Source organism: Phymastichus coffea, unplaced genomic scaffold (assembly GCF_024137745.1).
Source record: "Phymastichus coffea isolate CEN01 unplaced genomic scaffold, Cenicafe_Pcof_1.1 PCOF00068, whole genome shotgun sequence".
NCBI classification, from domain to species: domain Eukaryota; kingdom Metazoa; phylum Arthropoda; class Insecta; order Hymenoptera; family Eulophidae; genus Phymastichus; species Phymastichus coffea.
In genome coordinates, this window is record NW_026706879.1 from 117,635 (window position 1) to 131,931 (window position 14,297).

General features: G+C 41.6%; 1 protein-coding gene across 1 annotated transcript in view; it reads right to left on the reverse strand.

Annotated features, from left to right (window-relative positions):
- Nucleotides 1-522: 522 nt before the first annotated feature.
- Nucleotides 523-14,297, reverse strand: part of LOC131667604 (basement membrane-specific heparan sulfate proteoglycan core protein-like) — a 47,246-nt gene continuing 33,471 nt past the window's right edge. Inside the window, exons 16-47 of the mRNA XM_058941112.1 lie at nucleotides 14,111-14,248; nucleotides 13,802-14,047; nucleotides 12,854-13,715; nucleotides 12,652-12,770; nucleotides 12,404-12,584; nucleotides 11,845-12,055; nucleotides 11,624-11,764; nucleotides 11,250-11,543; nucleotides 10,978-11,180; nucleotides 10,676-10,901; nucleotides 10,227-10,597; nucleotides 9,867-10,149; nucleotides 9,355-9,793; nucleotides 9,125-9,273; nucleotides 8,869-9,049; nucleotides 8,777-8,806; nucleotides 8,363-8,632; nucleotides 7,744-8,301; nucleotides 7,249-7,669; nucleotides 6,973-7,177; nucleotides 6,605-6,911; nucleotides 6,269-6,529; nucleotides 5,846-6,115; nucleotides 5,596-5,762; nucleotides 5,219-5,526; nucleotides 4,670-5,139; nucleotides 4,423-4,588; nucleotides 2,235-2,625; nucleotides 1,808-2,165; nucleotides 1,532-1,733; nucleotides 1,103-1,453; nucleotides 523-1,034 (exon numbers count right to left, since the gene is read on the reverse strand). Of these exons, the coding sequence (XP_058797095.1) occupies nucleotides 803-1,034; nucleotides 1,103-1,453; nucleotides 1,532-1,733; nucleotides 1,808-2,165; nucleotides 2,235-2,625; nucleotides 4,423-4,588; nucleotides 4,670-5,139; nucleotides 5,219-5,526; nucleotides 5,596-5,762; nucleotides 5,846-6,115; nucleotides 6,269-6,529; nucleotides 6,605-6,911; nucleotides 6,973-7,177; nucleotides 7,249-7,669; nucleotides 7,744-8,301; nucleotides 8,363-8,632; nucleotides 8,777-8,806; nucleotides 8,869-9,049; nucleotides 9,125-9,273; nucleotides 9,355-9,793; nucleotides 9,867-10,149; nucleotides 10,227-10,597; nucleotides 10,676-10,901; nucleotides 10,978-11,180; nucleotides 11,250-11,543; nucleotides 11,624-11,764; nucleotides 11,845-12,055; nucleotides 12,404-12,584; nucleotides 12,652-12,770; nucleotides 12,854-13,715; nucleotides 13,802-14,047; nucleotides 14,111-14,248 (9,011 nt within the window). The 3' untranslated portion in view covers nucleotides 523-802. The remainder of the gene's footprint in view (nucleotides 1,035-1,102; nucleotides 1,454-1,531; nucleotides 1,734-1,807; nucleotides 2,166-2,234; nucleotides 2,626-4,422; nucleotides 4,589-4,669; nucleotides 5,140-5,218; nucleotides 5,527-5,595; nucleotides 5,763-5,845; nucleotides 6,116-6,268; nucleotides 6,530-6,604; nucleotides 6,912-6,972; nucleotides 7,178-7,248; nucleotides 7,670-7,743; nucleotides 8,302-8,362; nucleotides 8,633-8,776; nucleotides 8,807-8,868; nucleotides 9,050-9,124; nucleotides 9,274-9,354; nucleotides 9,794-9,866; nucleotides 10,150-10,226; nucleotides 10,598-10,675; nucleotides 10,902-10,977; nucleotides 11,181-11,249; nucleotides 11,544-11,623; nucleotides 11,765-11,844; nucleotides 12,056-12,403; nucleotides 12,585-12,651; nucleotides 12,771-12,853; nucleotides 13,716-13,801; nucleotides 14,048-14,110; nucleotides 14,249-14,297) is intronic.

A 14,297-nucleotide genomic window follows, 5' to 3' on the forward strand; every position in this document is an offset into this window, starting at 1 on the left:
GCCGTAGCCATCATTGCAAAGCTTTAAGAAGCGCTCCTCAATGATTCCAAATGTCTCCAAAAGTCTTGTCCTCGTACAGAGCGTCGAAACAATACTTATTTACATTATTAATCGAGAAAGTTTAATAGTGTATAAACGAGAATCTAAAGTACGTATATTATTGTCAGCATATTTTGAATACATACTTAAAAAATGTAATAAGAAGGAAATATCCCTATCAAAATTGTAATACTTTCAAAGTTTTGATTAATGTATCGTTATTCATTAAGATATCTTAGTTATAACTATTAATGAAAATTATTGCAACAGTTATTGCCGACCTAAAAGAGCTTTTCTAAACTCGGCTATTCTATACTTGTTATTTTATCTTCTTAATGCATATATAAAATTGATATTTTGTAATTTACCATCTAATTTTTTTTGCTTGTTTATATATATATATATATATATATATATATATATATATATATATATATATAAATCGATAAAAGCAGTTACTTTCAAGCTTTGATAGTTGCTGTATAGGCATCAGAAGCATAATCGCTGTACTTTTGTCTTCACTGCAAAAGAACGACGGAAAAAAATGTCAATATACATTTGAAGAAAACATTCGAATTAAAAAATAAGCAGAAAAGAAAAACGATCGAGGAAACTTATGTACAGCGCAACAGCAATTTTTCTACCTTATTTGTACAATAATCACAAGGAACATACTCTTTGTAGTTATTACAAATATTATAAAATTTACAAAAAGATTATCGTACAGTTTCGTTTTTATCGACAGGCTAACGAACTTTTATTGTCATAAGACACAGACAGTAATAAAGTCAACTAAAAAGTCCCTACGCAAGAAGAATGCTACTGAGAAGTGAAGAAAAGTTATGTACATAAGACTACGGTGATTGATGAAAATTGAAGCTTTGTTGAACGTCGACTTCGGATGAGGAATATTGATGGGTGTTGGCCAATCGTAAGGATCGAACGCGTCTTTTCCGGTATCAGTTTTTACCAGCGATGACGGATTGTGTCTTGCTCTGGAAATATTCGACGAAACGTACGCTCAGCGTTTTCTCGACGCGATATATCACAGTTAGACAATTACCTGGAGCAGGGTGCGACGTTTTTTCCTCTTAGCACGTACTTCCCCATATCGATGGCCCCAGAATCTTGAACTTCGAGAGTATGAATGCAGCCCGAAAACCCGACGTGATATCTGCTACCTGTCATGGAATATTCCGGCACACCTCCGATGTAGACGTTGCCACGTATTTCCAGCTCGCGGTTCAGTCCGTCGCTCGTGCCAGTTTCGATATGTTCGCCGTCAAGTTCCATGCTGCCGTCTCTTTCGTGACGTTTCAGTATGATCCTATGCCGCTTGCCGTCGTCTACTTTGAAGGAGCTCATTCGTAAGATAGCCGGTCCTGAGCCCAAATTGTATTGGAACTCAACGTACCTAGAAAAGTGATCAGCGGTAGAGCGGAAGATACCCTTTCTTATTTTTTATCGCGAGTGCGCGCTCGAAATGACAAACCCGTCGGTCACGGCGAGAGCCATGTAGCTGCTCATGAGTCGCCTGCTAGATTCGTCGCCGTGCCACAAAATCAGCCCGTCGGTCTCGTTGGTTGAGATCTCGAAGCCGATCATCTCTCTTCGCTCGTCGTGCATCATGACGTTGTTGCTTAGCTCGAGCCAGCCGTCGCCTCGAAAGTTGGCGTCGTCCTCGACGTCCACGCCTGGCAGCAATCGAAGCGCAACGGTGAGCGTTCGCGCGAAGGCACTACGGCACTACTACGGGAAATCCACTCACTCTTGCTGCAGTTCTGCCCGGTAAAGCCGTATCTGCAGTCGCATTTATAGGAGCCGCGCGAATCGGCGCAGGTGCCGCCGTTCAGGCAGGGGCTCAGAAGCTCGCACTGCTTCAGCATGTTCTCGCAATTCCTGCCGACGTAGCCGTACTCGCAGATGCACGAGTAGTCGCTACTGCCGACGTTCTGGCAGACGCCGTGGACGCACGGCTTGCCAACGCAGAAATCCAGCTTTATCAGCGGCGCCGCGGTGGTCGCTCTGTGCCACTGCGTGTGCGAGTCGAAGTCGTTGCACTCTTCGACGTTCGACGACGCCGCGATCGACTTGAACATGTCGAACTTGGTCGAGTACGCGTGTATCTACGCAATTGCAATTCGTTGTACGCGAAGCTGTTAATTGTCGTAGCGGGGCCCAAACGGTACGTTTACCTTGTCGAGGCATCCGTTAAATGAAAGCTTGACGCGGAGGCTTTTGTGAATGCTGATGGACGTGTGATCGACGCCACCGAAATAGGTGAGAGTCTTCAAGTACATGGGACGCTGCGGGCCGAAGATCAATTTCTTCCTCGTGGCCGCGTTGACGGTGAGCGACGCCCATCGGTGATCCTTGCCGATACTCACGCGGTGCCATTTGCCAGGCTCCATCGTGTGATTCGATCGGAGCTCGTTCACTCTTGCGCCCATCCCGAAGAGAAACCTCAAGCGGCGCTCGTGAATGACGAGCGCTATGAAATCGCCGGTACCTCGGGCGCTCTGCGCGCAATACATCAGGATCCCGTTCTCCTGGCCGGCGGGCTTCAAACTCACTGACATTCGCAATCTGCAACATTCCATTTGCCCAAAGCGACACTCAGCGAGCACAACACACATAAGCAAACGTAGCATTAGCGACGCTGCGAGCGTCTCAAAGCTAATCGCACCCGTCGCCTCGCAACGCTCAAAACTACCTACTGCGCGTACTCCAGGAAAAGCAATACGGTTTTTCTATAGCTACAGCGTATGCCATTTGGAATGCTATGCGCGTGCAAGCTACCGGCAGAATGGACGAATTCCATCAAATTCAATAGCGATTCGTGGTTTTTAATGCCGTTGTTGTGATGTAGCAAATGATAAGCGACTTGGCTTGATTATTGCCTAGAGTGAAATCGCTTATTTTAATATCCGTCAGCATCGCTTTGCTAAATGGCGAACATATATCTGAATTTAGATTTCTCGTTAGCACCGAGACAAAACTTTCTTATGATAAAATTTTTATATCTACCACAATGATATTCCAAGCACGGGAACTAAATATCTAAAATGATAATTATACGTTTAGGCTTTCAAATGTACTTACTTTTTAAAAATCATTCCATTTGATAAATATATATATATATATATCTATACATATCTATATATACGTGGACTATACATACATTGCTTACGTGGGTAAAGAGGTGTTAGAACATGTATATGTATTTTTGTTTAAATATTTTTCAATCATAATTTTACTTCCTTTTAATGGGCATCGTCTTTGAGTAGTGTGTCTAGCGTTGATTAATCGCTACCTTATATGTTACATGCGTTTATTCGTTTATCCCAGTAAGGTGAATATATCATTCTGAGCCTCGAGTACAAGGTTGTGTAATATTGTAATTGCACATGCTATTTTTTAATTTTTATTTTATTATCATACAAGTAAAATTATGGCAGTTGTTGATGTAAAATATCAGTACTAGTGTTGATGAAATAGATTCGTACATTCGCTGTATTGTATATGTATATATAAAAATAATCCTAATAGATGAATTTTTTAGTTCAACCACATCTTTTGAACTCACATCTTATTATAAGTACAAAATAAAGCATATCTATAATAATTTATATAAAATATGAAAGTTATCCCGTTATTGGCTGTGCATTTAATATTATATAAAAATAGATATACTTTGAAGCGCATAAAGTTAAAAATTACGTTTTTTTTCTGTGCATAGTGTAGAGCTTATAAAATAAGGCACCAAGTTATTTTGATTGACTGATTTTGTGTACAGTGCGTGTGTTGTGTCATAAAATATATGCATGTCGATCTACATTTTTTAAAGCTGCGACACGTAAAATCGAGCATGCTTTTCGGAATTGACTTATACCACTTCTCTCTATCCATTCCTGAAAACAATTATTTACATTGTATTTAACGTAAAACAACAAATCAGTCGAATATACTTAAATAAGCACACATTTAAAAGGGAACATCTAGATAAAATGCAAAGGATCTAAGTTTCTATCGAAAAATAATCTACATGAATAAAATAATGAAGACTGATTATTTTTAAATAAATCTGTTGTTTCGAAACATTTTCAATTCATTATAAACGTAATATAACTTATCATTGATGAGCAATACAATATTTTACGAACTACATATAACGAGCAATTTTACGAACCTATTTTACTGATTAATAAGTCTAATCATGCAAATATCCTTATACCTTGTAACTTTTTTATAAATTTCAACGAACTCAAACTATTCTCCAAACTTGTCTTGCAATAATTTACCTAAATTTTTATTGACATTTTTTTCTAATCCTTAAGGAAATTTCATTATCTATGGACACACTATTGAATTTCGAAAACTCACCTTCTAATTGATTTTGGAGTTTGATATCCAAGATATGATCTTGGATGACTCAGTTTACTTGTACGAATCATCTGTGAATATTCACAGTTTGGACCAGTCTTGCCAATGGGGCAGTCACATTCGTAACCATCTTCAGTTTCGTGGCACATACCTTCTCCGCAGATACCTATATATTTCACAACCAATTTTAGTAATTGCCAAAAGTTAAAAACAATTCCTAAATAAAAATTCAATAATCAAAAGTTACCTGGCTGGCAAGATTGTTTTGTGTTCTCACATCGAGCTCCTACAAATCCTACATTACAGATACATTCAAAGCCGTCCTTTGAATCGATAGATTCTTGACAGATACCATTCGAGCATGGATTGGTCATGTGCTCACAAATTTCACAACTCGTAATAGATTTGCTGACAAGCATATTGTTCATCAAGTCGATTTTCTTGTCGCCCACGATAAGTCTATTGATGCAGCCAACGAAGCCGGTTGTCACACCGACATTCTTATTAATGCCTATTTCGCTGATTCCGCCGACATACAGAGGAATGAAAGCATCGAAAGTATCTCGTTTTCCTTTGGAAACTGCTTTATAAGTATATGAATTGTCTACTATCATCGTTCCACTTTTGCGATCTCGTTGCAGAATAATTGTGTGCCAATCGCCAAGACTAATGTTCCTGTCAGCTTTCACGATAGTAGGTCCGGATCCAAGATCGAATCTTGAGTGAAAAAGGTAAATTAATTAATTCATTCATTTTTATGAAAAATGCAATTTGAAAAATCCGTTTTAATACGTACGTGAACGTTGGGTATCCTGTTTCAAGAGTCAATGACATGAAATCACCATCTCCGTTGTGATTTTCAGCGGTGTAGAGTAAGATACCGTTTAGATTTTCTGGTCTGAAAGTAATTTCAATGTTGAATTTCAAATTTGCCTCGACTAACGGTGGCACTTCGATGTAACTTATTGGTGCTTGGCTAAAGTAAGGAACTAATCCGTTGACTACGACTGTTGTGAACACTTCTCTCATTTCTTGGCCATTATTTGCTTTGCACATGTATACTCCGGCAGTGCTTTGGTTAACTTCTTTCAAAATTAGTACAGCCTGCGAAAGTCAAATACATTATGAAATATTATCAATACTTATATGTAATAATTACTTCTTGACATTTACATCGTTGATTTCAGATGTGGTTGGTAGCGTTCCATTGACTTTTGTCCATCGGTATCGACCTGGTGGCTCAAGATAATCTCGACATTGGATTTCGATATCTTTACCGAATGGTGTATACTTTATTTCCATTGTTGATCCATCCGTTCCGTCGGTGTCTAAGTCGTCCTCTGAAATATAATGTGAATAATTTTCTGTAATTTATTTACACAAAACAAGATGCCAAAATTATCTGAATCCTCAAGACAAGTACCGCTAACGATCAGTTCGAAGTCTCCTTCAACAGCACCATCTTCAGAATCTATGGCACATCTATACAAGCCAGCATTACGTTGACTAACATCTGTCAGGGTCAAAATGTTGCCTGACTCTCTAGCATTCCATGGTAGAGATACTTCGTAAGGCATGCTCCAAATATAACGCGGGTTTATTATTCCCGACGTCATGCAATGAAGCTCAACTGAATCACCCACGTCAACTGGATTTTTGGAAGCTCCCACCTTTACGATCGGCGTTGCGGAAGCTACAGAAAACATTGATCATTATGATTCGTTTGTGGCTCAATCATTTTTTGACTTCGTAAATTGTTCTCGTTGTCGTTATTACTTCAAAAACTATATTCACGTGAAACGTTATAAAGGTACACTAGGTACCTGTACGTATAATGTCGAATTACCTTCCACAGACACTTCAGCTACAGCTTCAGCGGTGCCATAATCATTCCATGCTTTGCAGACATACTTGCCAGCATCAGAGAATGTTATTCCATAGAATCTCAATAGACCGTTCGATTGTTTTACCGACGATGGAAGTGGACGTCCAACAGCTTCCCATTCAACGTTCATTGGTGGATCCCCAGTAACTATACAGTGAATTGATGGGCTTTCACCGGGTCGCACCGTTTGTCTTAGAGGTTCTAATTTGATCTTTGGTGAATCTGAAATAAAATGAAATCCTTTTATAGTAAACATCTGCACAACTGTTATAATCGACAATATTATTTCGTACATACCTACGACATTCAACCGAGTGTTCGTAGAGAATAACTGTTTTCCATAGGTGTCCACACCAATACAGGTGTAATCTCCCGAGTCTTCTTTCTTGAGATTGCTAATATACAATGTACCATCACTTATAGTACTGGTTCGTGACATTGGTCTACCATCTTCTCTTTTCCAATCGAGATAGATACTCTTGTCATCCGTATACGGGAAAACTTGACAGCGCATTGATACTTTACCTCCCGTTGGAACATTCTCTAACTTTCCCGCAATCTGGCCACCCGTTTGGTTTGGTTCATTTGGTGAGTAGTAAGGATCCTGCAAAAATGTAATGTTTTACAGTTTGTTAAAGACGGGTGTAAGAATCTTTCTCAAATACCTCTGGCGGAGGATCATAGCAAGTATCACCACGGCATTCCGGATCCACCGAGTTTTCATCTTCGATCCTCACTTGAACGTAATCTTCAGCTTGACCTGCAGGACTGGTAGCTCTGCACGTGTAAGTTCCTTCATCGGCGAGAGTTACCGAATTGATGTCGATCGTGGCCGATGGACTAAGCCGCTCCGGTCCACTGTACGGGTTTCTGAAGAAGGAAATTATATTTTCGTAACTAAGAACAAAAATTCTTGATTGTTCGATGTGGACAATGCTTACATCACAGGCGTCAAACCATCTTCTTTGTTCCAAGAGACAACTGGCATTGGCTGTCCGTTGCCAGTACATATCAAATGCAACCTAGCTCCCTTTTTCAATTTCAATATGCCATGCTGAGGACTGATACTTATCACAGGGTACGAGTTGACCTCTAAAGTAACGGTAGCGCTTGTCGTACCGATGATATTTTGAGCGACGCAAACGTAAGTACCCTCGTCGTAGCTGGTCACATTATTGATTCTTAACATTCCGCTGGAAATTACTTGAACGTTTGAGCCGAATGGTCGTTGATCTTGGCGAGACCATTTGATTTCTGGAACTGGAATACCGGCGATTGCACGGCAATGGAAGTCAGCAGTGTTACCTGTTAGTACTGTTTGAGTCTTATTTGGATAAATTTGAAGGACTGGCATTTCTCGAGCTGTTGACAAAACAAATACTAATCAAATAAAACGTAAATATTACATTTATTAAAATTTAAGACCTAATACTGACGATCGACATCAAGAATAGCGCTAGCTTCGTAAACTCCACGATCACCTTGGCTGAATTTGCAAGTGTACACTCCTCTGTTGGCCATCTGAATATTTGCGATACGCAGAGTTCCACCAGTTGCTTGAACGTTAGATCCTAAACTCGGTTCCCTGGCTTTTGTCCACTTAAAGTTAGACTCGTCACCTTCCGTTCTACAGGTAATTATGGCTGTGGAACCTTGAGGAACTTTCTGTCTTTGAGGTTCAATGGTTACGGTTGGCATGTCATGTCGTGGATTGATCTGTACAGATGTCGTTGTGCTTCTCTCTGTACCGTCGCGAAGTGTTGCCGTACAAATGTACCAACCGGCGTCGCTTAGCGATGGATTGGAAATGGTAAGGATACCGTTGTTTTGAGTGGCCGCTGTTGGGAGTAGCATTTGATCCGATCTACTCCAAAGGATTCTTTGTACTGGGCTTGAAGTATTGCAGATGAGTCTTACAGTGTCCCCGCTAAATCCAGACCATTTGTTTGGCGATATTAATACGATTATGTCGGGTTGTGGCACTGGATTGAGCGCTGTGGATAAAAGTGCCAATACAAGTTTTGTTTCCAGGTGTCCAATTTTAGAATAACTTACGTCTTACGTGCAGCGGGACAATCTTTTCACTTGAGCCACTACGGGTCGACACGATACATTTATAATTGGCAGCATCGTCTAATGTCACGATGGGAATCCTCAAAACCCCGTTTAAGAACGTTGCGTTTTCGTTCATACGACCGTCGGATCTTTCCCATCCTATATTCGATGGAACTGATTCGGATGTTCTACAAATAAACTCAGCAGGTTCTCCTTCAATAACCACCAGAGATGGAGGACTGATTTCAATTGTTGGTTCCGTGCCAGAGTCTAAGCAAAAACGGTAATTATTTTTATATAAAAAATTAAATTTTAAAATAGAAAACTTTTTGTCCATTAAAAAAAAGAGTTCAACGTCAGGCAACATTGAATAACAGTAACAGGAAATTACATAAAACTCCATATATTATGTACCTTCTTCGGGAAGCAGTGACTTAGGAAAAGCTGCATCCAAAAGTAAAAATATTTTTGTGATAATGATTAATTAAAAAGCACTGTTTACATACCTCCAACGTGAAGAGTAACTTTTTCAGTATTGACGTATTGTCCATCGGTAACGTGACAGATGTAATTTCCGCTATCGGATATTCTGAGCTCTCTGATAACCAATAAACCGTTACCATCATCGATACCTCTACCTGGTGCTAAGTAACCTCCCTCTTTCTGCCATCTCATTGTAACTGGGTTCTGTAAAATCTCACAAAATAATTAATATCATAGTATAGTTTTGAAACTTTAGTGAGTTATAGACAAACATATTACATTATAGACTGATCTACCGCTGCAATGGAATCGGACGCTTTCTCCAATTTTTACAATGATAATTTTTGGTTCGTCAATCTTGACGATAATTGGTGACGATCTGTCAGTTATAACAGGTTCAGGAGTTGTAGTGGGGTAGATGTCACCAGCTGTATAATGTTTGTTGAAAATCAAAATGAAAATCAGTATTCGATATCGGACTTTCGAATGAAAAACTAAACCAAACTAACCATTTTCTTTACAGAACTCTCCAGCGTATTGAGGTTGACAATTACACTTAACACGGCCAGAGTAATCTAACTCACAACTTTGTTCGTTACCATTGCAAGGACACGGCACGCAAGAGCCTAGAGGACTAACAGAACGGTCATTAGAATTCCTATAGTGTCCAGGAGCACAAGTTTCACACGAAGTTCCAGTGTATCCGGCAGGACACATGCAAGCTTCAACTTGAGTGGTACGTGGTTGGCCGAAAGATAAACCTTCGGCAGCTGTATCCATAAAGATGTCGCTCATGTAGGTAGCGATCATGTCGTCGCACAATGACGCTCTCACCAGGATCGCGTCAACGTTGGCGAGGACGCTCATTAAGTCTGGTCGCGTAGCGACTCTCAGACCGTTGGTCGATACGTAACGCCATTCGTTTTCGATCAGAGGTACATTCAGCGTCTAAAACGATATAATTTAATAATAAAAACGTTATTTGTTATATTGCTTGATTAATAATTATTTCTCAACATACTAAATTCGAATTAGGTGAAACATCGTCAGGATTCGTCCAATAGAGTGTGATACCATTTCCAATAATAATAACGTCTTGATCCTTGCGGCAACTGGAATTTGGTTGTGCTTTAACTTGTTGATTGAAGGACAATTTTCCACCGTAACTCTTGATTTTATTTCCGGTGAATTTGCTTGGCAGCGACCAGAACAAGCGTCTAGATCGGCTATCGGTGTAGCGATAACCAATTTTGTTAACGGCAAAATCCAGTTCGAAACCTTCGCTAACAATTTGACGTCTGGCTCTGCAAATTAAAATCTCATTGAAAGCAATGTACCCAGTCGTTGAATAGGATTTTAAAACCAAGGAAGACAAACTTACGAGTCTGTGAGAGTGAAACCATGCTCGTTATCGTAGAAGAATACCGGAATCTGCTGCAAATACAGAGAGCTTTCGTGACATTGATTGGTGACGCCACTACAGAAACACTCGTTACATCCATCGGGATTATTCTGTGACAAGCCGAATGTGGAATAACGACAACGATCGCATTCTGCTCCTTCGACGTTGCGTTTGCACGAGCACTGACCATTAACACAATCGTTATTTTCAGATCCAAGTGGGTTGCAGTGACATGGAATAACCGAGCCATTTCTGACTTGGCAGTCGTAGGGTGTACCGCGTGTTGCATCGCCTTCGTAGCCCGATTGACAGATTTCACAATTGTTTCCTGTTGTATGGTCGGCGCAATTCTACAATGGACAGCCAAGTTTGATTATTAGTTGTCAATATCACGAATATTATTTGATAATATTTTGTTAATATCTCACCTCACATATACCAGTTTCGGGGTCACACTGACTAGAGTGTCCGTTGCACCTGCATGGCTCACAAATACCGAGGTACAGTCCTTCAATAGCCCTGGTGTAGCCAGCAGCACAATCTTCGCAAGACAGACCCTGATACCCTACTGGACAACTACATTTTTCTACTTCGATGGCACGCTGTCTTCCAGTATTGAATTCTTCGGCGATGTCCAAGGAAACGTAAGACAGTCTGAAAAGTGAGAGAAAATTCTTTGAGCATGTCTCGAAAAGGAAATCCGTTGAAAATATTTAACCATCAAACTTACGCAGCTTCGTCAGTGTGCGTAGTGTAGGTAGCTTTAATACGTATGGCTGCAATGTCAGCTAGTGCCATCAAAAGGTGTTCCCGGTCGGCTACTGTTCCATCAGCTCGTTGCCAGTGTTGCTCGAGCAAAGGTACGGTGATGGTCTTCGGGGCGTTTGGTTCAGGGAATTCTCGCGAGTAGTACAAGAGTGTTATATCATTAGACTGCAAATCAAAATAATCGTATTAAAAAGTCTGTTTGATTGTAACTTTTTAAATATCATTAAAACTCACGCTGATCAGTTCAACGTCTGCAGCGCTATTTCTCGAAGTCAAACCGCCAGGAGATGGAACGTGTCTCACGATATACTTCAAGTTTCCTCCGTATGCCGTAATTTGATCACCCAAAAATAAACTTGGTAATTGCCAATAAAAGACTTCGCCGGCTCCGCGATCGGGGAAATCATTAAATTCGATTTCACGAGCTTGAGGTTTTACATTTATGCCACGTGTTATCGGCGATGAGTCGCGGTTATTTGAGCTAATAAGCGCAAAACCACGTGGAGAGTTCGTGAAAGATACCCGAATCTGATGAACAATAGTTTCGATTATTCGAGAATGTTTATATTATAAAATAAGTATATCTTAGTAATCTTGATAAGACGTACGTCGCTTCTATACCAGTTGGATGACATACACTGGTTGGTGATACCCATACAGAAACAACTAATACAACCAAATTGATTTGTTGGCGCCAAACTGAAGGTGTTGGGTTTGCACTGGTTACACGTAGGTCCTGTAACGTGTTCCTGTAATTGAAAACAATTATTTTTATAACTCAAGAAAAAATTTTATAAAATAGTTTAACAACATTTAAATCGTATCTTACTTTACAGTTACATGTTCTGTTATATCGATCAATTGGAACACTAAGAGTTCCACTAGGATCACAATAATCGGCAAGTCGACATTCCTCGCCTCGTAAAGGATTACCAGTGTAACCCTCGGAACATCTCTCGCACTGTTTGCCTTCATAACCAGGTGGACAATCGCATTTCGGGCTAACACCGTCGACATCCAATTGGCAGCTACGGTCAAATCTAAAAAACAAAGTCATAAAAAATTGTGCATCATGAAATCTTTATCAATTTTTTGTCAGTTATATTCATTAAAGCTTTTAAATTTAAGCATTGATGCTATCAAAGGTTCGATTCATTTTGGTCAGTTTTGCGGTGGCAATCACAAAACTTTATCATTAACGATCGTGGCACTTCAATTAACCGTATAGCCCCACTTGTCATGTAATAACTCGTCAAGCATTTACGATTTTCATGCTATCGTTCTGTCTTTGTTTTTCAATTAGATGAGTTCGAACTGCTGTTAAGAATTGAGTACTCTTGCGCGTGCGCACGCTGTCGGAATCGATCATTTGATATTTTAATATTCACCTGTGCGGAATGGGGCAAGGACAAGCTTCGCACTGGATTCCTCGCGAAGGGTCACCATAATAGCCACGTGGGCAGCTTTGTATTTGAGATGGAGCTTCTCGGTAACACTGTCCGAGCCAGCGACCACTCTTTCGACGTACGTAGCCAGGAGCACAATTTTCGCACGATAGACCGCTATAGCCTGCAGTTAAACGATCATGAAAACGCTAAATTAGGCTCGTTCTACAGAATGATTAACAAATATTAACCTGAAGGGCATCGGCACTCCTCAACGTAAGGGATGGAATCCAATCCAGTGTTGGCAGCCGAGTCCAAAATGACATTGGTAATAGACACGTTCAACTGCTGCGAATTGTCATATTGTGCTCTGAAAGTAAATCAGCACTCGTTAAAGATCCCAGCCGACAACGTGCAACTTCTACTAATCTACGAAAGTAAGGCAAAGCGCACTTGATTAAAATGTTGTTGACGTTGGCTAAAACCATCATAATCTCTTCTCTCGAGGCCAGTGTTATTCCGCGCCTATCTTGCTTGTACCAATCTCCAGACATGAGTTTAACTCTCTGCCTGGATTCTTGATCAGGTGCCACGCGAAGTCCGTTGTTGTAAATGGTTATATCGTTACCGGTGATAATAACCGCGGGACCTTCGTTACCACCGCCATTGCCGGAATACTTGATGCTGTAATGCAAGTAACCGCCGTAAGATTTTAATTGATTGCCGTGGAACTGCTCGGGCAGTCCGAAATAGATGACGGTGCTTCTGTAAATGTCATTGTTGATGCTTTGCACGTGGTGACCGTAGCCGTCAGCCGGCACAGTCTCGGTGTAATTGGTGTCGAGCGGCACGCGGATTTCCGGTCTGACCTCGACCGGCACGACCTTGTAGCGATGGATGGGCAGCGGCAGTTGATAAGTGTAAAGATTGGCGCTACTGCACTCGGTGGCGACGCCGAAGCAGAAGCAGGATATGCATTCTTCGGGCCTCCTGGCCTCGGCATTGAATCTGCCAATCGGACAGATACTGGTGTTCTTGATGACTAGGATGGTATCGGGCACGGCAATAACGAAGCCCATGACGTTGATTCCCTCGCACGAGTAGGCACCCTGATCTTCGATGCGCACGTCGGGACAGGTAAGATTGCCACTGCCGTTGACCGACGAGGTGGTGCACTTGGGCGGAATATGGCCCCAGTTCAGTCGCCAATTGATTTCCGGCGTCGGCACGCCGACCGCCTCGCACGTCAAGAGCAGCGTCTCGCCGAGAGCCAGCACGACCATCGGCGGGGGCGTCTTCGTTATGTAAACGGCAGCTGAAAGTCCATTTCGTTGTATGGCGCTCTTTCAGCTTGATCGCTTTTGCAAGCTGACTCGATCGGGCCAATGGTTGTGTACTTACAGCAGCCGATCTCGTCGCTACCGTCCATGCAGTCGTTTTCTTGATCGCACTGATAGCTCTTGGGGATGCATTGCTCGTTGTGACACTTGAACTCGCCGTAAGTGCACGGTGCATTGAACGGCGAGGCGGAGCAATTGTCTTCGTCGCTGCCGTCGCTGCAGTCCTTGTCGCCGTCGCAGCGCCAAATTTTGCTGACGCACTGCTTGTTCGCGCAGCGGAATTCGTTGGGCTCGCAGCCGTGAAGACCTGAACAGATATTTTCATTGACAATGGGTGAGGCCCACAACGCAACGCTCCTCGAAAACTTACCGCAGCGAGACTCGTCCGAGCCGTCGGCGCAGTCCGCTTTACCGTCGCAGATGTAATGTTTCGGTATGCATTCCTGATTGTTGCACGTCGCCTCGTACGGGCTGCAAGTCTTTTGGTTTGCCCAATTGTTATTGTCATCTGAAAGTCGCGTTTCCATTGTCATCGATAATTTCGCAGCTATTCGCGG